We start from the raw sequence: 26,124 nt of genomic DNA on the forward strand, positions 1-26,124 counted from the left end.
TTGTTAATTAGGCACAATTATTCCACGAAGACGTTATAAGCTTATCATTGACTCGTTCGTGAAACTGTACTGAGATTATATTACAGACCAGATGATAATTTCGTTGATCGTGAACTGTCCTACATTTGCTGTGTTCCTATGTCAAGGTTAACGCTTTTGAGTACAATATTGATATAATATTGTTACAAGTACAATGGCATAGGTACGTTGATAGAAATGCACTAATATGTTTATATGCATATTCTTGTAATAATTTTTATATATTCGAGAAAAACAATAATCATTATTCTATTAATAAAGAAATGGTAGTTTAGTCGCATGTGACAGTTTTGAAGTGCATCGGTTGCCCCTGATAGATAGCAAATTACCATGCAAACACGTAGTTCTTTGACTGAACCGAGTTGCACGTAATCGTTCTTATTAAGGTTCACCATGACTAGCCGTTACTATTTCCTATTACCGTAATAGCTGGTTTCCAAGCTGTCGATCTATTAATAGCATTTGGCAGAGAAAGTAAGTACGCTCAAGTTTTGCGCTAAGAAATTCGTGACCCTCGAATGGTTTCCTCGTCTCCGAGCGAGTCTGATTCAACTTTCGCGCTTGTTACCGATTTTCTAAATTAGAACAAACGATAAACGAATGCGGGTCACGGTGAACCGTATCTGATTACGTCAATTGTATTTTGATAAATTAAGTGCGTTTAATTTTTTACGCGAATGATAAATTACGCGTCTATTCCGCATTTCCGCGTATTTCCTTCTTAGATGATTCTATTTCGCTGACAAGAAAAGTATACCTTTCCATAGGAATAGATGAATCACAAAACGTGAATGTTGAGTGGAATAAGGTGTATTTTATGCATGTTCGTTCATTAGTATTCCGCGCGTAATGCGCTCTTGAATATACATGAATAAATAGCTTCTATAATAAGACATAGGACAGAGAGAAATAGGATGTGTTCGATGATCCAATGTGCACATCATTTTTCGTAAATGAATTACGTTTTGTTGCGTTTAGGATAGGAGATAGATGTTACTCTTTCGAGTTCGAATCCTGGAGTATCATTGCCGTAATCTGCACTTTTGAATTTCTACAATAACATAATCCGGCGATACAGTCAGTGCAACTATTAATGGTTAAGAATTATTTTTAACGCAATGTTCGAAGAATTCGCGATTCATTTATTAGGTTTAAAGCTATTGATATGCCAAATTGTCTAAATATTTTGAACAGCAGTTTCCTCGAACCAACTCCTGTTAACTCAGTTGCACTATGTGCGTCAGTTCTGTTTTACTTCTGATCGAGAAAGCTTCTGCATTTTGATTTTCTCGTGAATTTCATTAATCGGGCAATTTTTCCTCCCTTTCAAGTCATCTCTGTAGTTGATATGGAAGCTATTAAAGATTTAGTAGGCCAAGTAATACATCTATCTTCATTCTGAAATAAACAAATCTCTTTTTCCTCATTGCAAACATTTTTTCTATCCTAGAAATTTTTAACGACCATACTCGTATCACGATAATGTCTAATAGTCTCAATATTGATAATAAGAGTATCGAGCAGATTAGAGATCGTATAAGTCTCTCGTTAAAAATGCAACGGAGCTTCAAGAAGATGAAGAGGAGTATCCGAAAGATAACTGGTATGTCATTGAAAATTTGGACATACGATAAAGAAGCGCGATATAAAGTTAATAATTTCTCGACGTAAATTTATATATAGAAAATACTTCGATTGATTACATCGCGGCACTGTTACCTCGTTGACACTTTGATACTAGAATACCAATCACAATTTTAACAGAGTAGAAAAATTATCGTATAAGAGTATTTTCAATACTTTTAGAAACTTCGACGAGTGTTCAACCTCACTGCGTTTTCGTAGAGAACATGCAAGACGATGAGAAACAACCGCTGTACATATTTCCGGAACGGCTCTCTTATTTAACGTACCAAACGGGATTTTCGAAGGATGAGATACGAAAGCTGTATCGAGTCTTTAAACAGCATTGTCCGAAAGGGGCCGTAACCACGAACGATCTGAAACCAGCGTACGCAAAACTATTTCCTTTAGGAGACCCGGCGAAATACGCGCAAATCGTTTTTAACGCTTTTGATAAGGATAGGGATGGTATCGTTAGCTTCGCGGATCTCCTTAATGAAGTTGCTTTAATTATTAATGGCGACGTAGATCAAAAACTCTCCTGGATTTTCAGGTGATCATTCAGTCGGATTAATATAGTTTACGACACATTTAATGCTACTTTCTACTTTTACCTCTCATTAGATTTTATGACTTAAACGGAGACGGTTATATCACAAGAAAGGAAATGCTAGTTATAATGTCCGCAATTTATGAGATGCTACATAACGGACAGATTATTCAACGGATGGCAAACAGACACGTGGACAAAGTTTTCGAAAAGATGGATGTTGATAAGGATGGAGTTATATCTCAGGAAGAATTTATGAGTATTTGTAAAAATGTACAGTCAACTATATAATGTTCGCTGCTTAATTTCATAAAACATATCACAGAAATATTGGTTTCAAGCTTTTATAATATATTTTCATTGCAGGATAGTGTAATTCAAAAACAGCTGGCAATATTTAATCAGTTCTGGTGATGACATATATGTATACATTGAAATTTCCAAGTTATGCTAATACTAAAAAAGAAGGTAGCTTGAAAAGTTTTCTGTTTCATAAATATTCCTATTTGCATGATAAAATGGTGCAGTTACAAAACAGCTTCCCCAAAAGTTGGATAACAACGTTATACATAATTATACATAAAGTTATTAATAATTCAACAATACTTCAGAAGAGACAACTTTTCTCTTTCCCCATGAAAGATATATATCATCGCTTTCCTATGTACAATAGTTCGTACTTTTAAAATATTCTTTTCTGTAAAATGTAAAAAACGCAGGCAAGGAAAAATGCAAATGCCAATGTTACTAAAGCTTTATCGGTGACTTCCCTTCTACCGTATTTGCCTAAAAGTTTTCCAGATTGAACTATAACTTGTTGTTGATGTTCTAACTCGTCTTTGGTAGTGGTAACTTTATCCGATGATATTACTAAAGAGGTTTAAAGTAATATGAATTAAAAATTATATCTTAATACTTAAAATACATTGAAAGAAATAAACTACGTACTCAGTGTATCCAATGTATCCGCACTTTTTTGAGTCGTTTCAGCTAAATGTCTAGATATACTTAAAAGTTTGTCAGAAAGTTGACTCGATGTATTTGCTAGATTTCGCTTGTCATGCCTCCTACGAATAGCAGCTTGCTCCTCTTCGGGTATGGAAAGCATTTCTTGCTGCTCCTTAGACATGGAGAGCAGTTCTTTTTTAGCGAGCTTATCTATCACACATACGCTAACAACATTGGCTTTACGAAATGCAGCTAAAGAAGTATTGAGTTGCTGCCTGTAAGTATCTACCTCTGCCAGCAATTCTACTTTCTTTTTCTCCGAGGATTCTCTCTCTGCTAGTGATATTAATTTATCTATACATGACTTTAAAGCTGCTATATTTGCTCTGCCTTCTGCATTTAATTTATTAAGTAATTCCAAAGGGCCAATACATTGTTGGATATCCTGAAAAATTCATATTAATCAATGAATTTTCTTAATTAAATTACAATAAAAATATAGCCATAACTGGCCTTTTATTTAACCTCAAATAATGTTATTGTTAGCGTATTACAGTAAAAATTTGTATCAATGAATTATTTATAATTAATTTGATGGTAATTACAAACATAAACATAATTACGACGAATTTGTCAATGTTATAGGTGTATATATATATATATATATATATCTCATTGATATTATCTGATGTTATGATATTACAAATCAGGTTATGCTGTGACTACTACAAAAAAAGATTTTGTTTTAAATAATATTTACTTGTATTACAGCTGTAACTTGAAGGTGATTTTTTACGATATCTTGACGAATAAATTCTATTGCATGGTGCTCGGTGTCCATCGAGGCACGTGTTTTTTGACAGTTCCTTTGCGTGACTCTTACTATATGTAAAAGAGAAATGTGACTTTAATACTGATTAACATATGAACGAAAAATGAAAATTTCATACATGGGCCATTTTTTAGCGTAAAACTTTTTACTCGAAAGATATATATATGGGCTTAATATACTTAACTGTGATGATCTTAATATTACCAGAATTAATTTGTAAACATTAAATTAACATCTTTTTGTTTCTTCTACGTGCGCAATATTATAAATTTCTATATCTTACCTACATAAAGTAATGCAAATAAAGATACATAATAAGGCTATATTGTAAAATGCATAAAAGTAATATGAGGTAGTATAATTTATTAATGTACAATTTGAGTATTACACTATTATCATACAACTGGCATTACCTGTTCACAAACACAATCTCAGTTATAAATATAGTGTCGACACAAAAATGTTATACTTTTCTATTTATAACATATAACCCTCTCTAAATAAGATTCTAACTTATATCCAAAGCAGTTAAGTTACATAAAATTTGCGATGAGATAATACTATGCAATTTAACATAGTTATATTAAATACTTCTGACAACATGAAATGAGCACAATGCCCCTATTGTATGTGATTCTATTTTACACAGGTCTTTTCAAATTTAATATGGATTAAAAATTAACGAAGGCAGTTTATTACAGCAGTTGTAAAGTCTGTTGTAGAACTTTGTCCGCCCAAATCCTTTGTCAATACTTTTCCATCATTTAAAACACGATTTAATGCATCCTTAATTTGTTCACTGTAACGTTTTAAATTCACGTGGCGCAGAAGTTTAACAGCACACAAAAGCATGGCAGTAGGATTTGCAACGTTTTTACCAACAGCTTCTGAATATGTGTGTCTTGCACCCTACATAATGAACCAAATTTCACAATACCTCTAATTTTTCTTAAATTTAATCATTTCTACATGTTATACCCATGACCTTACCGGTTCAAAGACAACACACTCGGGGCTATAACTAGCACCTGCAACCACCCCGGCACCACCGACCAGTCCAGATGCCACATTGTCCAAGATATTACCATATAAATTTGGTAGTACCATTACATCAAACTGATGTGGATTAGATACCATTTGCATCGTACAATTATCCACAATCATTGTTTCAAATGTAATTCTAAAGTTGGATCGAACGTATGACAATTATAAGTGATTAATGATAATGTATGAAGTGAAAGATGTTTATAATTACCTAGGATACATTTTAGCAATTTCTTGGCATGATTTTAAGAAGAGACCATCACCAAGCTTCATGATATTAGCTTTGTGAACACAAGTGACTTTCTTACGATTATGTTTCACTGCATAATCAAATGCAAATTTTGCAATCCTTTGGCTTTTAACTGCAGTTACTATTTTTAAACATTCCACTACTCCCTTTACAGATTCATGTTCTAATGCAGAATATTCTCCTTCTGTTTGTTCTCTAATAATAATACAATCTACATTTTTATGCCGGCACGTAACACCAGGCAAAGATTTTACATGTACAACATTTGAGTATAAATCTAAACTTTTACGTAATTTCATGTTCAGAGTTTGAAGTTCCCCAGTCATAGAATGATCCGGTGTTGCTAAAATACCCTGTGAAACATAATTGATATTAAAACCTATATCTCTGTTACCATTAATTACTAATATTTTTATTAATGTATCAAATATAAAACTACCTTCAGGCATACTCGATTTCTTGCAATACTACTGGATACTTGTTCAAGGGGTGCACTTAGAGTTGGATTTACTTCTGAGAGAAAATAAGGTTCAAATTCGACCGGCACATTAGCAGCTTTGAAAACACTTTGAACGGACACTACTAATTCTGGCCCTACACCGTCTCCTGGTATAAGCGTGCATTTCACCTTTCCCTCCTGTTCAACTGCCTAAAAGAAAAGATTATTAATATTGTACACATACGATAAACATTTTTGAAAGATTATTTAATACATACAGATTCTTGTCGATGTACTGTTCCTACATGCAAACATCTGACAGCTCCTTTTTGAGCAGTCTGTAAATAATATTTTATGCTGTAATCAATAAAAGGTATAAACAAAGTCAGATGAATATAATTTAATGATGCAAACAAAATTTGTTATCTCCGTGTAATTAAGGTACATATATTCCATTGAGAAGTTATATTTATAACAATATAGACGTGAACGTAGTGATTAAATAACACGGTTATTAAAGTCAATCATTTAGCCGACTTTGTGAATTGAATTTCGAACTAGTCCATTTATCTTAATATTTTCCACCTACAAGCTACTTATTTAGTTTTTCAAATTGCATTTACCATTAAAGAATATCTTCAGGTATCTTTGAGAGAAGTTATGTATTTTGTATGAAATGTCCTTGCAATAGTCATTGGTAACTAATTAAATGAATGAACAATATTCAACGATATTTTGATATAGTTGTAATATTATAAAATGTCATTGATCTTGTAAAAGGAGAAATCGTGATAGTTTAATTGAACGTTCACATTACCTGTGAAAATACTTTGCAGAAGTTCCTCGCGAGTAGAGCCATTTTTCACGATGGACCCTAGTTGTCTAGTCTATTTTACTCTTATCGTCATGCGCCAGTAATGTATCAAACTACAAAATTATTATGGAAATTTAATGAAAAAAAAAAAACAAAAAATATATAAATGTATTTCTAATTATACTGTACAAGATTATTAAAAAAAGTATAATTTATATATTTCGATTTTTCATTGAAAATATTAATATTAAGTTAATATTAAGCAATTTATGAATGGTGCCCAGGAAGTGTAATATATGTGTTGTGTGTACGACCCTGCCATTTGAAATCGTTTTAATTCGTGTTTTATCGCAGTACGGTTGTATGTAGTAAACGTTTCATGAATATTAAACTTAACGGACAATGCTAGTAATTTTAAACAATTTCTCTAGTTTGCTTATATATTCTACATTGGTTTGTTTATTTTATAAACTTACTGCATTCAACATTTTTATTACGGCAATATGTTAATGGAATTATCAACTCATGTATCGTGTACAAACTTTTTGTGTGCATTGTACAATAGGACAGATAAGCATAAATATTCTTTCTTCACGATAGTCCAATGTTTCGCGCCTGACATGTTTGTGTAGTTATATCAGCTGTATCTGTTCTCTTCCCTGTAATCGGAAATGTCAAATACGATAACCTATTTTGCTGTTTCACAAAATTATATAAGATTCGTTTGTTGAAATGTATATGCATGAAATTTTTCGATGAGGTTGAAATTTCATACGTACAAAAAAATTCTGGTGGATTTCATTACGACAAGTTTGCCGACATGATCTTCCATAGAAATAAATACAAGAATAAAAGGGACTGCAGCTAAATCATATAATCTATTTTTACAATATAGGTTTTTATAAAAAAAAAAGTGTTACTATAATTTACAATCAATATTCGGTGAAAGTTCATTAAAAATATTTTACGAAAATGACTGAAGAACAATTGCGTGAGTAATTCTTTGATGTATTATAAATATTTATTTATTATACATATGTATGTTTTAATTTCATCATATTAGTAACAATATTAAATGATTTTAGAAATAGGAATTTATGACACATTAATTTGAGTCATAAATAATAAATTTTGCTTTGAATTCATGAATTGTTAGTCTTAATTTCTAGAGAAATAGTAGTAAGAATGAATATGTGTAATATTGTAAAAATCATTAATGTGATAAATTTTTAGCACCAGAAGTAACTAAGCATAGTTTTCGTCAAAAAGTATGGGATTATTTGATGAAGAATGATTTAGTCAATTTTCCTCTTACTGTCTATGATCGTATACCGAATTTCAAAGGTGCTGCCGAAGCAGCACAGCGCTTGGCGGATTTGGAAGTTTTCAAAGAGGCAAAAATTATAAAGATAAATCCAGACAAACCCCAAGAACCTGTAAGATTCTTAGCATTAGAAGCTAATAAGGAAATATTAGTTCCAATTCCCAGACTGAGAACTGGTTTATTTCTTCATGTTACACCAATCGCCGGTTGCTCGAAAAATGAATTGAGGACATTATCAAAAATTCATGGCTTGACGGAAGCTGGTAAACCACTTGGCGTAGATTCTAAAATAAAGGTATATGATTTATTATTGTAACAGAAATTTGCTATTAGTTAGATCTGTTTTCATCGTTTTATACATTATCCTTATTTATCGTCAGATAGACCTTGTGATATTGGGATCAGTGTGTGTAAGCCGTGATGGATACAGACTTGGTAAAGGCAAAGGATTTGCAGATTTAGAATTTGCTACGATGATGAGGATGGGTGCAGTCACACAGGATACTATAGTTATTACGACTGTGCATGACTGTCAAGTCTTTGATAGTCTTCCAGCTGAAATATTTAAAGAATACGATGTACCTGTTGATATAATCGTCACACCTACACAAACAATAATAGTAAATCCAAAGTTAAAGAAGCCTAGTTGTATTATGTGGCATATGCTTAGCGAAAGAAGAATTAAATCTATGCCGGTATTACAACAATTAAAAGAAATGGATGAAAAGTACGTGTTGAAAGATGTAATTGATACTATATGTTTACACGTAAATATACTAAATTGCTGTGTTTTTTTTTTTTTTTTAGAGAAGGCAAAATAGTAACTCTGAAGGAGGAGGATTCAGACATAGAAATACAAAAGTCTTATCGTTCTCATTACATAAAAAATAAGAGACGTTTCAAAACAAAAAAAGTTGCGTCAAGTGGTGACGACGTTAATGAAGAAAGAGGGAAACAAGTAAAACCACATTTTCCTAAAAAACGTGCATTCAATAAGTTCGAATCAGGGGGCGATAATGTATTTTCCGATGTTGCAGAAGTAAGAAATATTTGTAATCGATGTATACATATATTTAATTAGTAAATTATACATATATCATACATATTTATTGCAATATTCTAGGAGAAAGTGGAAAGAAACGATAGGAATATGCAGCAACGTCGTAAAAATCTAAGACTGAAGTCTAGATCTCAGTTTGAATTTTCCTTAAAATTGTCAAATATTTCATCTGGTGCCAGAATACGTGATTTGAAAAATGCATTATTGGAGCGTGGTATAAAACCAAATGAAATAACCTGGCTAGGATATCGCGGGATTTGTTATCTTCACTTCAATAAACTTAGAAAGAATAATAGTTTATCGGAACAACCGATACAGGTTGATTCAATAATGGCAAATTTGCAACAGCTATGTATTGGGATGAAATTTAGCGGAAATGTGAACGATTTCATAGTAGTAGAACCCGCTAAACCAATATCTAGAATCGAAGTCACGGACGTGACTTCGGTTTAGAAAACAGTTGAATACATTTTAGAAAATGTGCAGTTACTTAGAATAATACTGACTATTCCAAGTAATTGTACAATCTCTGTCGGCATTCGACGCATATTTTTTTATAAATGCGTTTGCTCTGTCAGCGACTGCTAACTCTGTAAATTGATGGTTGACTACAAGTTCAAAGTGTACAAAGCTTTATAAATAATTTATAATGTATTTTCTATACATAATAAGTGCAAAATAATCGTACGTGTTGTATATAACAAATTAAGTATGTATAATTATCGTTAAGATATCTAATTTATAACAGCCTATTTTTGATAGTTTGCATCGGATAAAAATTCATAGGAAAATTAGTGGTTCGTTCGGAAGTCGAGCTAGATTTGCTCAACTGAATCCAAATTTGAAGTGTGTATTATATTTATACGGGTGAACTACTTCTCGATAAAAATTGCATGTGTATTATTTTTATCGATAAGCTTATGATAATCATTAATAATTAATAATTCGAATTACGTTTACTGTGATCATATAAAAGATATTCAACGCTAAAGATAGCGGATTTAAACGTTTTCTTGTAAAATATATTACACGAAGATAAACAATCATGTAAGATGCATATCTAGCACTTGATAACGCTTATCTGACATTACAGACTGACAAATATAGTTTAGCTAATCTGTAGGTAACATGCGAGGCATACGAAAGTAAAGCCAATACTTTTTGTTTATGTATTTATTAGATATTCTATTTTTCTGAAAGAATATTTTGATATTGCTGTACGTTGTAGGCATATATGCTTTGCCAAAAATTGGATAATGAAGAGAGGTAACTAGCGATAACGCGAGTGTGGTAGCCGAGAAAATGGCAATATTTTTGTGATATTAACAGATATGATTAATTATACTTAGAACACAAATACATATAGGCAATTATTATTTTTACCAGCGTTATTGATAATTCTTTTATTACTAATGCTTTTATAGAAATCATTAGTACGCAAATAGATGGAAAGAGAAGCAGAGATTTTTTTTTATACGATTATCTCAGTTATACGATATAAAAAATCCGCTAGTCAAACTTTTTTTTCGAATTTCTTATTGGATAATAAATAAATGAAATTTTTGAATAACAAGAAAGTGATGAAATTTCGTTTTTCTTTATTTCATCTGTCCCGTTTTCTAAACTCGAATCTAATGGTTTGTGACTATCGGGAAAGACATGTACAAATAAATAGAAAATGTGAAGTTATTTTGTCGATTGTGACGATTCTACAGAATTTTCATCTTATCCATCGATTGGAAAAAGAAGAAGTCTGTTCGTACTGTCGATAAAAATTTTCCACTCTCGAATCAAATTAATCTTGATTAATGTTTGCTTTGTAATTTTTCTTTCGATCTCGTCCCGATAACACGTACTTACTTTTACCTTTTCTATCGCTGTATTTCCCATAATACCTTGTCAAGTAAACGTAATTGTTTGTCCCTTATGATCACGACATTTATCAGTATCGATCTTTCCTTATCGTTATCTTCCTATAAACGTTCTTAAGATCTTATTTTTATTTGAACGCTACAAATTAAGAACTCGAATCGTTCTTTTCGCATTTGTACAACACAGCTTTTTACAGATTGTTTAAACTGGTCGTAGACTAAAGGCCTCTTTCGTCGGAAACGGAAAGTGGTAAAACTAGCTTTGTTGTTTCACTTTTCGCTCTCTTCCTTTCCGCGGAACGGTGCTGCCTCTATCGATTATTTGACACTCCTTCCTTCGGTGGTCGTGCTCTACTTTAATATCAAATGTCCATTGAGAATTCTTTCTTTCTGTCAAATACCAATTACCAGCAGCGTCGAGAACCTCATGACGTAACGCACACTTTATTTTTCCTTATCGTCGATTCATTTTTCAAACGTGTACCCTGTGCGACGAGAGATCGTGTACCAAGAGAAGCGATCGTATTTCCTCGTTTGATCGTTCCAACAAAGAGAAAAATATTTTCGTTGGTCGCGATTGTATAATCGATACACCATGCCGAGAAAACAGGGATAGACAAGATTCGAGTGGTTCGATCGTTCAATCATCGTTTAATTTCACGTTACAGCGTAGGATTCTTTCTTAACGACTATTTATAAAATTACATTGTTCTTGGTGTTCGTCGGTTGATTATCAGAGGAGCGATCGTTGATCTGTTGTTATACAAGACACGAGGTATACGCGAAATGGTGTGGCAGGTATGTATCATTGGACAAGGATACGAATCGAGAAACAACGCGCGATCCTCGTAACGTTAATCGTAAATTGCTAAAACATTCGAACGATACGAGTCTTCGTGTGTATATCGCTACTATCTTACGATGTTAACTTCATTTAACGTTATAAAATTTATGGGAATCGAGACTACACGAACTTCCGTAACATTCTACGAGGGAAGTTAAACAGCACGTAGGTAGAAACTATGGATTAAAACGATTTGGATTAAAACGTGCGAGTCGTACGAAGATTGTTCCGAGTATTTCTTGGACCGTGCGTTTGCTCGAAATTTGTCCCTTTCCAAGGGAAAGGTGAGTTCGAGGAAGAAGAAAGACCATGTCCCCAGTACCTGCTTATATCTTTGCGCTAAGTTTTCGGTTTGGCAAAATGGTCCTTGAAAGGCTTTACTTTTGGTCGCGAGTGTTTCTTCTTTCGTTCTTTACAAAAATAAACGATACGCTTTTCCTTATGAGAGACGAAGAAGAGGCGTGAGATCAATCGTTCGAGGTACGAGTTAAGTTTCTCCGAAAAAGAAATCTCATCTGTAGAGAAACGTTGATTTCTTTGTAATTCTTTTCTATATTTTATCATAAACTTCGAGTATATCGTTTCTTCTACGAAGATCAGAACGAAACGAAAAGACGACGGAAAGTTGGATCTGCGATCATCTTACTCTTATCGATTATCACGTTACTTTCTAACCAGTCATCGAACCGAACAAATCCATAGTTCGGACGACTAGATCAATTTAACACGATCGAGAACTTTTCAAATTCTTCGATACGCTACAAATCGGCAACTGAATGTGATTTCCAACGACGATCACTTTGTCGCAGAATGTTCTTCCCGAGAATACGCGTCGGCGTTTATTTTTCGCGCACAACAGATTGTTCGGGAGAAATTTACGACGTGGAAGGTTCAGGACTCGCATCGATGTAGTCGATATCCGACGATGTTGCGGTGCTGGCGCGTCTTCCTTGCCTAGGGGATGCGTTTATGCGTGTCTTTACGCTGGTCGTAGAGACGCTCAGTCGGTTTCCGGTTCGATGTACCGGCTCTTGTTTCGTCCTATAATTATCAAATGAAAATTGTCCTTCGAATAATTACAAATACGAAAAGATACAAAATGTTAACACGGCGAAAGGAGCGTCGCTTAATTTTTCTCGAATAAGAGGGACAATTTTTCAGATTTCCGAGTTATGATTCTTGCAATTTTAAAAACAAAGGGAAAGCAGCTTTTGTGTCGCGAAATTGAAAAGCATATCGGTCGAACGGTTCGAGCTTTGTACACCAGAAAGCTTCGCTCCTTTCGCAGCTGGCCACGTTCCAAATGTATCGTAGAAAGCGAAATCGAAACTTCCGAGGTACAGGCAGATACAGGCTGCTTTCGATCGATGCATTTCCTCCTATGTCGACTTTAAATGTGCAAAGATCGCCACAAGCACCGATCGTTTATTCGGTAACATTGTACGGTAGTCGAGCTCCCTGATCACGGTGACTAATTCGAAATGTACCATTCTCTTCTCTTCATCGACACATAGCGAAACTATAAAACTCGAGACTATAAAGAAAAAGCAGAATTTCGCAACGAATTATTCGCTGTTAGTCTTTCTTATTGCATTACGAAGGGAAGTAATAATATCTAATCTCTCAAGACCTAATCTGGCATTCTTTTCCATTTCAATCGATAAACGAAAATTAAACTGGTCCACGTGTACGTTGCAATTCGTCTTTCTGCTACGCGATTATTTCTCTCCGCGGCTTATACGGGCCATCATCTTCAATCACGAAACCCCATTTATCCCTCTTATTAAATTCTCTCCTAACTACCTCGGAATTACCTCCACCGTTCGTCTCTTAGGAGAGTAAAAAGAAACGACAATCGCGACGGAGTAGTGCGGTAATTAGACGAGCGGCTTAACTCACTTCAGTCTCTCTTCGGCACCCTTCATGGCAGTGTTCAAATCCTCCTCCCACTGTTTCTCCTTCCTTTCCCTCTCCTGTCTCTCCATCTCGCGTTCCCGATTATACACTCGGTACTCCGGGATGAATGCCAATCGTCTGAAATCGACGCTCGGTCCGGCGCCTTCCGCGAGCCCGATCGCCGTGTCCTCGGGCAGATGATCGACCTTCAGAGATCTGTGCACCAAACGTCAGAAATCACAAGCACTCTGCTGGTCCATTCGTCAACCGGAAAGTCGTCAATGCGATCGAACTATCATCTCGTTCGTTCGATTATGGGCATTCACGATCGGACCGATTCTTGGGAAAGATATTTTACTCCAGCGAGATCGAACTTGTTCGGATCCGTCCGATTACGAGTTTATCGTCGATCGGTTCAGATTGTTCAGAGACAGATTTTTTCGCCATTGTCACGACGCACTGTGTCGCAACAACGGCGATTCTAGCTAATAAAGAATTATTTCTTGGTCGTTTCCTGTTACTCGATTTTCCTGTTGCTCGAATTTCTAAAAGAGATACCGTTTCGCGTTTGATGTTTCTGCTTGTCGCGATAAATGGCGATAGGAATCATCCGGCGTATCGTGAATTTCGTACAGGAAAGTACGTACTGTGCGTAAGTTGGGAGCACAGCGTACAGGGGCAAGGTAACCGCTCTCTATCGCTCACTATCGCGTCTTGCTATATATTGTTACGTACTGCTGTGTATTATTTTATTTGTATACGTTAGACTTTCGGCCAATACGCGTGTTTATTGGACCGCGCGATCGGACCGTGACCGGAAACCGGAAATCTGACGCTCAGCGACACACGTGTGAACACGTACGGTCAGTTATTTCTGACAAATTCGACACGGTTGTAAAGATAAGTAAGCGTATTGGCCAAAAGCGACTAAAAAATAACTTTTTATCGCTTCGAATCGCTGTTCGGCTTACCGTGCGGCTTACCGAACGACGCTGGGAAAATCGCGGGTTGTAAATAAACGTAACGGTTGACGGTAAATGGAGAAACGCGTTCACGCTACCGTTTCAGTTTCGGACCAGTTCGATCTCGCTTCGGTAAAATATTTTGTTACGTAAGAATCGAAACCATGGGACAATAATTAATTCGATCGAATCGTGAACGAGCCGATACGACAACGCGGATCGAATTTAAGGATATCGCGCTCGTTCGTTCGTTTCGAGCGAATTTGGTTCCAGCGAATTACAATCGTAATTACAACCGGGGAAGAGATTTTAGAGTGAAACTGGAAATGGATTTGTGAACGATCAATGTGGTTACGAGGGATTATTATTTCGATTACCGCTATTACTATCGTCGGTAACATTACTACGAGGCATTAATACTATTCTAATAGAGTTCTGCGAGAACCGTTGTTACCGTTACCGAAATAAATATTATCGCGAGGGATCTGCTGCGAAAATGATCGATTTCCAATAAAAAAAAGACGAATATCGGAACGCAGTAAGAGACACACACCGTGATCGATATTCTTGAAGTTAATCTCCTTTCGGCAAGGGGCACGATCACGCGACATCGACTAGAATCCGACGATCAACCTCCTCTTCTTTGCGACACGCTTACCTTTGTTTCGCCAGACGCTTCTTCTTCTTGTGCAACGGCTTCGTCTCGATGATCATCTCCTCCAGCTCGAACGTCGGATCGCAGTTCAGGTGATCTTTCGGCGGCGTGAACGAGGGTTTGATCTGCTTGTTCAACACTTTGTCAAAGTCCAGTTCCCTCATCGCGTTCACTTGCTTCAGCTCCTTGAGCGTCGATATTCGCGCGCCTGGTGCCACGACTAACAGTCTGTTCAGAAGCTCGCAGATCGCGGAGCTCCAGTCAACGGGCGTCGGTCTTTCTTTCTGAAGAACGTTCCTTTCGTTTCAACGTATGCTCGATATACTCGAGCTGAGAAGCTCATCGAATATCAACGTACAACGGAATAACGTTCCAAGTTTTTCCTTTTAATCGCTTTCGAACGTACTCGTTTTCGCGAACGCGTTTGTTTTTAAAGGAACGCGAATAGTTTCGATACTCTCGATCCGACAGACATTTTCTCTTTTCAAGACGAGGCGACGTTCGACACGGAGAAGCGTCGAAAATACGATTTATTTCGCGTATGTATAAATTTCAGAAGAGAAGAAGCGCGACACCACGGAACAATGATATTTCGCGGTGTTAAAGAACGGATACCAAAGGACGAGGCAGAGAGAAGGAAAGATTTGATCGGCAATTTTACCTGCATGATCTGCAAAGCCTCTCTGTGCGTCGTAGTGGAGCAGAGAGGGTAAGGACGTTCTCCTGCGAGAGTTTCCCAAGCAAGAATTCCCAGGCTCCACCAGTCTACGGCAAAACCGTAGCCAAGAACGCCGTATTCCTCGCAGGAACACATGTAAATTTCCGGAGCTGTCTCGGAATAACGTTCGAAGAAATATTATCCAAGCGACACGAAGGTAACGACTATAGAAAAATCGTTATCTCGGTCGTTCGTAGTTCGTAGAGTTCGCCACGAATTATTCATCGTCGCGTTTTACCACGTTTGATTAACCGAATCCATCTATCGATCGGAATACGTATAATCGATTCATACCTATGTACGGTTTTGTTCCCGACATCGACGTAGCCAATTCTCCATCCTCCAATACCGTTGCGATGTTGAAGTCCGTCACGTGCGCGTGTCCTAAGCAGAACAATAAACCTATAATCGCAGCATCTACGTCTAACAGAGACCGGGCAATCGAGCAACGTTCGATATAGCCTCGTGGCGCCATTACATCGTCGTCTTTCCTTTCCCGGTCGATTTTACTATTCCCCTTTTAGCTCTTCGAATTAGCCGAGCAATAATAGCGCGAATCCGATTAGTCGGTGAGCCGTTGATCGTTAGCGATCGTTCGTTATCCGTCGTATGACATCTGACGCGAACGATGCCATATGCTTGACTCGGAGGGCCAGCTTGGAGGGTCGAATATCCGGAATTCTTTACGCGTGGAATCATTATGTTAGCCGAGTTTCGTGTTTTACCACCTACGAGAAGAAATATGAAGTTTCAGAGTAAACACGTGTAAAATATCGTTGAAAGCGTACGAGACAGTCGAGACTGTCGCCTATTTTTAACAGCGCGGCACACGAACCACATCTTTCTATTCGTTTCTCTTCCTTTCGTTCTTTATCTTCTTTCTTACCTTCTCGCCAATTTCCAATTTACCATTCTTTTTCCTGTCTCGAACGTTAACGCGAACGATCGTACGTTACGATTAAGAATCGATTTAGTGGTTTTACAAAATTAAAGAAATTGCCGGGACGAACAGGCGAAGATAAATTTCGCGTTTCTGCGAACGAATGAAACGCGATCTACGGAGAATTTTTAACAGCCTGGTTCACCGGCTCAGTCATTGATCGATGAAAGAGTTAAAAGGCGGCGGGATAACGCGCCTCGCGCGTAGAGCACGTTTTCACGAACAATAGGGGCGGGAATGGCGCGAGCGAGATGAAACGCGAGCCGGGTCGACAGCCGGCCCCGGTAATTTTAAATGATGCAGAAGCAATTCCGAGGCACAAACAGCTGTCGGATAAATGCAGCAGGAAATTAGGGTTACCCTTCTACGGGGAATACGAGTGTCCTTGGACCAGTCGTTTTCAACTCGACGCCATCGTACGCTTCTTTCTTCGGGCCTGGCCTTTGAATTATAAATCTAGCTATGCCAACAACCGAGAAACGATCCCTTGAAACTTTAAAATACAATTTCTTTCGATCGCGATAAAAGGCATACGTCGTTTAATATTTAATATTTAATACTAAGTTATAGGCGAAGGATTGGCAACTTTGAAAATTCTTTTAGAGTATTTCTCGAGTGCCGGTTCGTGGCGAAAAGTTTAAGTAAGTAGGTAGTAGATTCTCTTTTTCCGTTAACGTAGATTATTGCTAGATAGACGGATGGCTGAAAACCCGAGTCGCATGGTTGCTTCGTAACGGAGAAGAAAATTTGCCCGGTGGACGAGAAAACCTCTCGCGACAAAATTGAACTTCGTTTAAATCGAATCGTCCGTCTTTCGAACCTTTAGCGGGACGCGCGTAGTTAGGTTCTCGCGATAGTCGCGGAGCTCTTTTTCCGGCGTCGTACCGAACGGTCAAAGGGTGAAAGGTAAAATTTCCGAAGCACATGGCCTCGGAGGTCGAATGGAAAGCGTAAAATTATTTATGGGCTGAGTCAGCCTGTCCGTGGTCGCGACTAATAGACAGAGAGAAAGAGGGAGAAAGAGAGGAAAATGACCGGATCTGCGGCCTGCTACGTCACCGGAATATAACGCGGTTCTCTATTGTAGGCGTTCTTTGACCTTTGCTGAGAAATCAGAAGCGGTTCTCCATCGTGGAATTCAACGAGTTTGTAACGAAACTCGATGGACAAGTCGCTCGATCGTTTAACTTTAGCGCATACGAATATCGACGTTGAATCCGAAATTGAACGGATCCCGACGAGTCGAGCATCGGCGGATTGGTATTAACGGAACGACGATTTTAATTAGTTTGTTCGCTTTTGTAAATTGTCCGTCTACCGAAAGGGGAATAAGCTACCGAACGTTCATTTAGACGCGAAATATATTTTGTTCGGTGAGCACGAGGTTAAACGAACCTTCGTGCGAGCAACTTCTTTCCAGACTTTGTTAGAATCCCGTGACCGTTTCCCTCTTTCACGGACCGCTTTTAAACTTTGATTTTCGAGTTTCATCCAACTCGTTCAACTCCTGTCTCTTTCCTTATCGTTCCAAAGAAGAAATATTAGTCGACGGTTTAATAAAAAGATGAATTTTCGCGAAGGATCGGCGATTCGCCAACTCGGCGCGAAGAATCGTCATCGAATTTGAAAGCTGCGTGATACTCGTCGAAGTAAGACGATAGAAGCTTGGTAATGCGACGTTCTTCTTCAAATTATTTACCGCTGTTGCATCGTTGTCAGAGAATCCAATGGTTCTAACGTGTAACGATTGTGCTATTTGTCAACGATTCATCGTCAAAGATATGTCAAAGTTGCGTCAAGTTCGGAGAAATTCGTTCGGTCGCAGATTTTTCGTTTTAAATCGCGCCCTTCCACCGAAGCTGAAATTGCAAAACACGACAAAATACAATTCCGAATCGTCAACGATAAACTAGTTGTCCAGTCGAACATTATCATGCAGCGTTATAGAGGTAAATGCTATTGATTTTTGTACGGCGGGTCGGTGCCACGTCGGTCGACGACGAAATATCAAAACACAGAGGCTGGTTCCTTCACTCAGCGTGGAATATCATGAATTTATGTTTCCATTGAAATCATCGTACGAAAGGGTAGACGCGTTTGTTGTGATCAAGCAACTTCGAGGTGAGTTAACTAACAAGGTGCTTCTTGTTTATCTGTAACATCTCCGAGACGAAGCCACGGATATCGTCTAAAATCTGAATCATCTTCAACGTTGCTTTTAAGGGCAAATATCATTCGGATTTCAATATGTAAGTTCTAAACTTCAGCCCAGTCGTCGTTATTCGACGGTAATTTGTTAGCCTTAGTATGTTTCGAGGATGCTCTCGAGGATGTAGGAAACGCTGTAAACGGGGAAATTGAAAAATTTGGATTTTTCATTGGAGATTGTTTTACGTACCGACGAGAATGCCGCAGTATAGAATTTAAGAATGGAATTTTCCCCTTTTAAATAGCCATTAATAATGCTAGAAGATGGTCGCCTCTGTAGAAGAAAATCTAAGTGCCAATAAACATTCCTCGATTTTCGTTTATGTCGTTCATTTTAAAGGAATGGCTTTTTTAAACGAGTTTTCTTTACAACTAAGAGGCGACACATACACGTACGTTCTCTGTAGCTATATTTTTCTTCCACAAAGAATTTCCCAAAGTTCGATGAAAATTCGATCGATCAGCTGCGGAATCATCGACGAAGCAATCCAATGTTCGCGATCTGCTTCGATCGAACGTACGGATTGTTCGAACGATGCATTTGTCATCGACGAACGTGGAAACGAAGCGTAAACGGTTCGGTTGACGAGCAAACGAAGCGTACGTTCGCTTACGATGCTGGCACTTGATTTACGGAATTTCGAATACCGGTCGTCAGCGTCGTAGGTAACTCGACGTTGAATATATTCAACGAACGCGTGGCGTTAAATGTTGCTAATTAAAAAGAAGCACGGTGCCGCGTTTCGAGCGTAGCAAATTCTTTTCGCTTAATCCGACGTTCCTCCCTTTCTTTTCGATGGCATTTATTTAAAAAGAGAGTGGCTATGTTTCCGCGTTTACCGCTTGTAATTCGCCGTGTATCCGAGCCAACTTTCATCCACATTTTTGCCCCTTTATTTCGCTTTCGTTCGTACGAAACGTAACTTGTATCCCGTTCGAGGGACGCGAGAGTCTTAAGGCAAATTTGCGCTCTTTTCACGGCTTTTCGATGGATCTTCGGTCGAGTTACACGTATACGGGACCTCGTTCCAGGAAACGTTCACGGGAAATTTTCATCCTGGTTATCGCGCGCGTGTCTTTGCTCGAAATCGTTCTACGATTTTCGCTCTCGACGAGTTTCAAAGCATTAAACGCAAATGCAATGAAAAAGACTGGAGAAGAAACGCGTTAGAGCTTCCGCGAGCCGGGAATCGTCGTTTGGCCCTGTTTTGCAGTTATACGCTCTTGTCTTTAAACAAAGGTGCGAACCAACGCGGTGTATACGCGCGGATATCCGAGCGTCGACATTTTTGTCGCAAGCCCGGCGATCGTGAGTAAATCTAGCGGTCTTAATCGCGAGTAGATCGATGGAGTTAATCTCGCGTGGTTCGTGTAACTGTTTGCCTTTCGTCGTCCGTCGACGCGACGAATTCGTTTCGCGAGGCGTATTCCGACGATGACGAAACACCGTCCGTAGTCCTATACGCGGAAGCTTCTAAGGATATTGGACACCTCGATGAACGACAAAGTCATTCGAGTAGTCGATCATCTAATTATTTCGAGCGACAAATTGGATCGTCGGACGGGCCATTTTCCACTACGCTGATATACAAAGTTTGCCGGCGCCGACACTGTTTACCGTTGTAAGCTCTTAACTTTCTCGCTATCGAGTTCTATCTCTGTTCTTATCTATTCTTTGTACCGGCCGTTATATCGATTTTTCTTCTTTCTTCTGGGAACGAACGGTGTCCCCGGTTTTCTTATACTTTTCGTTGGTACGTCTCGAAGAAACTCGCACGTACCGAAGCTTTGCTTTGCCGAGATGCAGAGATACGGCGGAGTCTTGTCTAGACTGGAAATAAAGATTAGAGGTACTTGGTGTTGTAAAAAATTGCGCGAAAGACTGTCGAGTCAAGCACGTAATTTCGTTGGTACGACCACGAATTTATATTTCAACGAGACGTCAACGAACGTAAATAAAACATTATCTTTCCGCGTTACGTTTCTTCGTTTATGTTCGTTTCGTGCTGGCGATCATCGGCAAAGTTAACGAATACCAACGATGATACATCGTGATTTTCGGTTACGTGCTAAATTCTTTAGTCCCTTGACATCGCGTACCCGTGTTGCGCGGTAATTCCTTGTCGGTTAATAGCCCGTGGACACGTTAAATCGGTAGAAAGCCGGTTGGTCGCGGTTTAAGTACGTATCGGGGAATTTGCACACAGAGCGACGTATTTGTAGTCCGTAGGAGTAGAACGAGCATAACGTAATTCGTGTTATCTCGGGAACGTGATTTGATCGGTTTGCGGGCGTGGCCGTCGTTTTAACAATAAAGCCTACGTCAGTCGATAATACGATAGTTTCGGAATTGCGTGTAATTTACGTGGTGAACGACCAACATTCGCTATTGACTCGATCGGAAAGAAAAGAATGGACTTTCGCGTGCTTGAAATTGATTAAATTCGGTCACGACTCGCTTCGATTCGATCTGGCTGGTTCGAGGTTCAACGATAAATCATCGAATACAGTTGCCGATCGTCGAGCGAGGACGCGGATGCAAAAATTACGCGTACGTATTACGGCTCGAGTGATTAATAAACGTTACCGTTGCGTGTATAGCGTTCGCTCGCACCTTTCAATTTTATTAAAAAAATCGAGGAACGTTGGAAGTTTTGAGTGGTCCTAATTCGGTGACCTAGGTAGAATTAGAGCACTCTGTGAAATTTCCCTTAAAAGCGATCGACGTCCTATTAAACCGTTCCCGGCTTGTCGGCAATTTTGAAATTGTCCGTTGTTAAAAGGGGATTAAAGCGTGGAAACGATATCGTTCCTATTTTACAGATTGCCGCGATTCCTGCGAAGAAGGAGGGAAGCGAAATAGTCGGCCCCTCGACGAGCATTTTCTCTCGAAAATCGATGTTCGCAAATCGGTTGGCTTCTCGTTGGTTCCTGCGTTCGACGTTCCTCGCGACTCTACGCGAGATTCCCTCTTTCGAGAAGCGAAAGATCCCGCAGCGAATCGCTGAATTATCTGGCGCAGCCAACGGCGGATGTACGGAATAGAGAGGCGAGATCCGTCGGTTCGTCGAGGTTCGCGCGAAGGAAACCTGGCACTCGGCTAATGTCTTTTATACGACGGCTGCCACGTACCTTCTTCGTCCAACAGAATGTTATCGGGCTTTATGTCGCGATGTACGATTTTGTGACTCTGCAAATAATCGAGGGCCAGAGCGATCTCGGCGACGAAGAGCACTATGCTTTCCTCGGAGAAGACGACCTCTTGCTGGATGTGATACCTGAGATCGCCGCCAAGCAGTAAATCGGAGACCATGAACAAGTCTTCCTCGTCTGAAACAGAGAAAAGAGCGAGTCTCCTCTTTCATCTTCCTCTTTACGCCGATTAACGTTTATCGGAGCAATTATTCGTAACAGATTTTCTTTTTTAGCCCGATTGTCGTCTACGCGAGAGATAATATAATGGACGAGGGAAAATTCAATCTCGATAAAACGACACGATGAAAGAAACTCGGAGACCTCCGTAAATTATCCTCTTAACCGTCGTACTTGCGTCCTCTTAACCGTGATTTTCTGGTTAATAGCGGAATTTCGTGGTTAATAGCGGAAGCGAGGAAAACAAGCGTGAAACAAGCGGAAACCAAGGGAGAAAGATCGTCGATCGAGTTAGTTCGCCTAATGCCCTTAGTACCGTTCGTCGTGGGAAAATCGATATTAACGATGGAAGGACGTTGACGGTATTCGAGAGACGGACGGACGATCGGCTTACCTTGAAAGCTGAACCACAGGTTCACCAAACAGGGGTGTTCCAGCTGCGAGAGGATCTCCACTTCCCGTGCGACATTCTTCAACGCACCCCGCATCGCGCACTCACCCTTGTGCACGTACTTCATCGCGTACATGTTTCCAGTACGATCTCGTTTCTGCACTATGCACACCTATCAAGGAATAATTGATTGCCCGTTACCGGATGAGCGGTGAATTACGAGGCCGCTTCCGGCCGATTCTCGCATCAGACGATAAAGCGCGCGTTAATTGGAGTAGGATGGATACTTTTGGGAGAAAGAGAAGCGACATCGACGATGGGTGGAAATTTTGTTACGGTTGAAAATGAACGGTGGACGAGTTACGACGACGTTTCTTTATCGCGAACGGTCTGCACGAGTAAGAGGCGTAGTAGGGTAGAGACGTTTTCGCGGGCGAAATTTCGCGGTCGATAGGAAAACATGGAAGTAGGTGCAGTTTGCAATGCTGATTCGTCGTAACGCGATTCGATGACAAACGTATTGCGGTACACGTGTGGTGGATGTAAGTGACGATAAATTACGAGAGGAAGAGACGTTTACAGGCAGTTGCGCTACAACTCTATTTATCTAAATCTGTCGGAGACAATTGATCCGCGTAACGCGAGTTCGCTCACTCTTCTCGTTATCATCTATGATTTCTACTTATCCAAACTTGCGACTCGGTCGGCCGAAGTTCGTTTACATAATCGAGCGTTAATCGAAATTTTTCTCCGATAAATGGAATTCGGATGAATAGAATTTTGCCGTATAATTGGCATGGATATAAGATAGTCTGGGTGGGGGGAGGGGGGCAGAGCGTTATCTCGTCCGCAGATCAAGTGCATCGTATTTTTTCCAGCGATCGGGTTCGATTTACGCGAGTACGCACAGGTATAAAATTTTTAACGGAAATTTATTCGCATCGAAACATTTTCGTTTGGCAAATTTCAACGTGAAAATTTCAATACGTACATTGAAATTTAAACGGTCGAATTTCAAATAACGATACAAGTTGAACGATGTATATTAATCGGATATCGGCTCGGTAACCGATGCAGGTATCATCGCGGTGTTATTATCTCTACGTTAATTCGATTATTCGAGGGGACGATTTCGGAATTATGGATTGCGTGAACAAAAACGGACTTTTACGATTCGGAAGAAAAGGAACGAAGCCATCGTGCTAGGAGCGTGCCAATAACTTTAGTCAGAGTTATGTTTGTCTCTCGTACCTTTCCGAAGCTTCCTTTCCCGATGGCTCGCAGGATCTGAAAGTGATCGAAGTTCACTGAAACGAGAAACGGCGTGGAATTAATAATAAAAGAGCGTATCCTGTGCTCGAAGAAAAAGGAACGAACAAAACGGTTTCGCGAAATCTCGTTTCATCGATAGAACCGGCGAATCGTATCGAACGTTTGCAGCGTCTACGTAGCATCGTAGTACAAAGCGATGTTGTTCACAAAGGACCGATGGAGCGAAAAGTTGCGCACACGAGCACCGGAACTTGCGGTGGCTGTGTAAACTAGGCGAAAAACCGTCACAGGAAGTTTATAGTCGTTGACGTAGCGGCCAGGCGGTCTCCTCCTAAAATCGTGTCGGCGTATCCTGTCATCTGTCGTTTCCCGGCTAAATATCCGGCGACGGGAGAAATTTGAACAACTTTCGACCTTCTGCGTCGCCGACACGCCAACGATCCAATGCCTAAATGCTAAGTAGATGGTCGACGTCCGACGTACCAGACGCGATTAGCGTACCGCATTTGACGGCAAAACGACTTTCTTCGTTTCCCTAGTTCCTCTAATTAGATCCGCGGAGGCAATCGTCTTTGAAAATTCGTTCAGAGCGATCTTAAAAGCTACCCTAAAGTCGAGAGGCTTAGAAAGCAGGCGGTGGTTTTAATAAAACCGTTCTTTAACGGGGCTATTCCACGTTAAACTCGCGAATCTAGCGTGATTTCTTTTTTTAATTTCACTAATTCGAACGCAAAGACAAGGTCTATTTCCCCACCTTCCTATTTCACTCCGGAGACCTTGCTCCCGGAGCAAGTTGCCTTTTTCGCTCGCATCTCGCGCGCGTGTGCGTGTCGTACGACTGCACGGTTTCCGTTCGTTGCGATATAACGGTTATTACGAATATCGAATCGAACGAAGGAGAGATTTCTCGACGTATAGCGATCCACTGGCAAAGTTTAACGATTTGATGCAAATCGATTCGATCGAACGTAACAGTTTCGTTGACTTTCTGCCCTGGCGGAATCGGAAACGTCGATAAAACGTTATCGCGAACTCTGCAAGTGGTATTTCGATAAATATTCGACGTTTGTCCGTTACGTTGACGATTTTTCGCCGCGTAGTTAACGATAGACGCACGTTCAACGGAAAAAAGTCGAAGACTTACCTTCTTCCCCAGGAGTAGGCTCGTTCCGTGTCGACTGGTTGGCACCCATTTTTGCCCCTCAGTGGATCTGGATACGTGACGCGAGTGCCGGTGGCCTGTGTAACGTGTAGCCGAATACTTTGATCGGGCCGAGAAAAGACATCCACTTAGAATTCTCATGCTTCCACCCACTCACGGCTCGGTTATTCATTTGATCGAACGTCTTCTTTTTTCCACCGTCGATTTCTTGTCTTTATTCGCTCCTCCGCCTCTGCCGCCGCCCCCTTGTCGTCGTTTCGTTGCCCCAACCACTTAATCTTGTTTCTTTTTCTTCGTATTCCCTCCAGCCTACTGTCTCCCTGTTATTAGATCTCTAGCCCGAAGGTCGTTTCTCTCCGTCGAGATTCTTTCGTTGCTCTTAACTCGTCACCTTGTTTCTTCCACTCGGTTTTCACGGCTTTCACGGCTTTCACGGCTTTCACTCCCCGCACAGGGCTGTTTACTTTTTTTCACTACCGTTGCGCTTTTCCTTCGATTCGATATCGTCGCTTTTCGACGTTCGCCTTTTATTCCTCCCCGCCCTCGTCTTCCCTCCGAGTTCGTCAGATACAGCCGCGTCGCTGAAATATGTCACCGCTCTGACGACCCTTTCAGCGTCGCCTCTCAAACTTCCTATCCCGTTACCTGTCTCTGCCGGTTCGTCGTCGCTTTACGTCCAATTTCGCCGAGTTTAGACACTTGGCGAAACTTCTCGCTCGATTTTCGAACCCTACTTCCCTCGCTTTCGCGCTCTTCCACCGCCTCCGCTTTGATTTGTCTGTCGCCGTTTCGTCCTCGTCCCTCCTAATACGTATATACGTCTTCGCACCCTTTTATCGCTAACTGCCTCCACTTCGGACTTTCCGTTCGAGATTTCGCAATTTCTGGTTGCCGGTCTCGAAGGGATTCG

At 39.6% G+C, this 26,124-nt stretch overlaps 5 protein-coding genes across 14 annotated transcripts; 2 read left to right on the forward strand and 3 right to left on the reverse strand.

Annotated features, from left to right (window-relative positions):
- Window positions 1-2,928, forward strand: LOC117210963 (hippocalcin-like protein 4). Of its 9 annotated transcripts, none has more exons than XM_033454456.1 (5): window positions 1-146; window positions 1,490-1,642; window positions 1,846-2,050; window positions 2,287-2,485; window positions 2,579-2,720. In XM_033454456.1, exons 1-5 carry the CDS (start codon window positions 92-94, stop codon window positions 2,624-2,626), a joined length of 660 nt encoding a protein of 219 aa, XP_033310347.1. In that variant the 5' UTR covers window positions 1-91; the 3' UTR covers window positions 2,627-2,720. The 9 variants fall into 9 exon arrangements, with proteins under 9 accessions (XP_033310347.1, XP_033310339.1, XP_033310340.1 ...); XM_033454448.1 differs by having other exon boundaries at window positions 5-146; window positions 1,846-2,215; window positions 2,579-2,928; XM_033454449.1 differs by having other exon boundaries at window positions 5-146; window positions 1,885-2,215.
- On the reverse strand, window positions 2,848-4,088 carry LOC117210965 (vesicle transport protein SEC20). Its single transcript, XM_033454457.1, has 3 exons — window positions 3,921-4,088; window positions 3,161-3,605; window positions 2,848-3,082 (listed from the first exon to the last, which is right to left on the reverse strand). The coding sequence occupies exons 1-3, from the start codon at window positions 3,999-4,001 to the stop codon at window positions 2,895-2,897; spliced, it is 714 nt and encodes a 237-aa protein (XP_033310348.1). The 5' UTR covers window positions 4,002-4,088; the 3' UTR covers window positions 2,848-2,894.
- A 241-nt stretch (window positions 4,089-4,329) lies between these two features.
- LOC117210962 (isocitrate dehydrogenase [NAD] subunit beta, mitochondrial) lies at window positions 4,330-6,692 on the reverse strand. 2 transcript variants are annotated; one of them, XM_033454446.1, is made up of 6 exons: window positions 6,543-6,692; window positions 6,004-6,063; window positions 5,726-5,935; window positions 5,248-5,639; window positions 4,983-5,172; window positions 4,330-4,901 (listed from the first exon to the last, which is right to left on the reverse strand). In XM_033454446.1, the coding sequence occupies exons 1-6, from the start codon at window positions 6,582-6,584 to the stop codon at window positions 4,671-4,673; spliced, it is 1,125 nt and encodes a 374-aa protein (XP_033310337.1). In that variant the 5' UTR covers window positions 6,585-6,692; the 3' UTR covers window positions 4,330-4,670. The 2 variants fall into 2 exon arrangements, with proteins under 2 accessions (XP_033310337.1, XP_033310338.1); XM_033454447.1 differs by lacking the exon at window positions 6,543-6,692 and adding an exon at window positions 6,349-6,367.
- A 278-nt stretch (window positions 6,693-6,970) lies between these two features.
- Window positions 6,971-10,305, forward strand: LOC117210961 (methenyltetrahydrofolate synthase domain-containing protein). Its single transcript, XM_033454444.1, has 5 exons — window positions 6,971-7,530; window positions 7,773-8,158; window positions 8,244-8,590; window positions 8,671-8,902; window positions 8,987-10,305. Exons 1-5 carry the CDS (start codon window positions 7,512-7,514, stop codon window positions 9,374-9,376), a joined length of 1,374 nt encoding a protein of 457 aa, XP_033310335.1. The 5' UTR covers window positions 6,971-7,511; the 3' UTR covers window positions 9,377-10,305.
- An 801-nt stretch (window positions 10,306-11,106) lies between these two features.
- Window positions 11,107-26,124, reverse strand: LOC117210960 (serine/threonine-protein kinase 32A). Its single transcript, XM_033454443.1, has 9 exons — window positions 25,197-26,124; window positions 24,032-24,087; window positions 22,784-22,952; window positions 22,150-22,347; window positions 16,164-16,253; window positions 15,813-15,979; window positions 15,155-15,435; window positions 13,538-13,750; window positions 11,107-12,679 (listed from the first exon to the last, which is right to left on the reverse strand). The coding sequence occupies exons 1-9, from the start codon at window positions 25,243-25,245 to the stop codon at window positions 12,514-12,516; spliced, it is 1,389 nt and encodes a 462-aa protein (XP_033310334.1). The 5' UTR covers window positions 25,246-26,124; the 3' UTR covers window positions 11,107-12,513.

The sequence above is a fragment of the Bombus bifarius genome, unplaced genomic scaffold (genome assembly GCF_011952205.1).
Source record: "Bombus bifarius isolate JDL3187 unplaced genomic scaffold, Bbif_JDL3187 scf7180000008213, whole genome shotgun sequence".
Classification (NCBI taxonomy): domain Eukaryota; kingdom Metazoa; phylum Arthropoda; class Insecta; order Hymenoptera; family Apidae; genus Bombus; species Bombus bifarius.

Bases quoted from the DNA above. Each gene is read 5' to 3' on its own strand.
- LOC117210963 (XM_033454448.1), top strand. From the start codon at position 92: ATGATAATTTCGTTGATCGTGAACTGTCCTACATTTGCTGTGTTCCTA. The intron at 147-1,489 runs GTTAACGCTTTT...TTTCTATCCTAG, and splicing joins TGCTGTGTTCCTATGTCAAG to AAATTTTTAACGACCATACT. The intron at 2,486-2,578 runs GTACAGTCAACT...TTTTCATTGCAG, and splicing joins TTATGAGTATTTGTAAAAAT to GATAGTGTAATTCAAAAACA.
- LOC117210965 (XM_033454457.1), bottom strand. From the start codon at position 4,001: ATGGACACCGAGCACCATGCAATAGAATTTATTCGTCAAGATATCGTA. The intron at 3,606-3,920 runs GTAAATATTATT...TGAATTTTTCAG, and splicing joins AAGTTACAGCTGTAATACAA to GATATCCAACAATGTATTGG. The intron at 3,083-3,160 runs GTACGTAGTTTA...AAACCTCTTTAG, and splicing joins GGATACATTGGATACACTGA to TAATATCATCGGATAAAGTT.
- LOC117210962 (XM_033454446.1), bottom strand. From the start codon at position 6,584: ATGGCTCTACTCGCGAGGAACTTCTGCAAAGTATTTTCACAG. The intron at 6,064-6,542 runs GTAATGTGAACG...TATTATTTACAG, and splicing joins TCTGCAAAGTATTTTCACAG to ACTGCTCAAAAAGGAGCTGT. The intron at 5,936-6,003 runs GTATGTATTAAA...CTTTTCTTTTAG, and splicing joins CAGTACATCGACAAGAATCT to GCAGTTGAACAGGAGGGAAA.
- LOC117210961 (XM_033454444.1), top strand. The intron at 8,159-8,243 runs GTATATGATTTA...ATTTATCGTCAG, and splicing joins GCGTAGATTCTAAAATAAAG to ATAGACCTTGTGATATTGGG. The intron at 8,903-8,986 runs GTAAGAAATATT...GCAATATTCTAG, and splicing joins TATTTTCCGATGTTGCAGAA to GAGAAAGTGGAAAGAAACGA.
- LOC117210960 (XM_033454443.1), bottom strand. From the start codon at position 25,245: ATGGGTGCCAACCAGTCGACACGGAACGAGCCTACTCCTGGGGAAGAA. The intron at 22,348-22,783 runs GTAAGCCGATCG...TCTCTGTTTCAG, and splicing joins CCTGTGGTTCAGCTTTCAAG to ACGAGGAAGACTTGTTCATG. The intron at 13,751-15,154 runs GTAAGCGTGTCG...TTTGGTGCACAG, and splicing joins AAGCGTCTGGCGAAACAAAG to ATCTCTGAAGGTCGATCATC.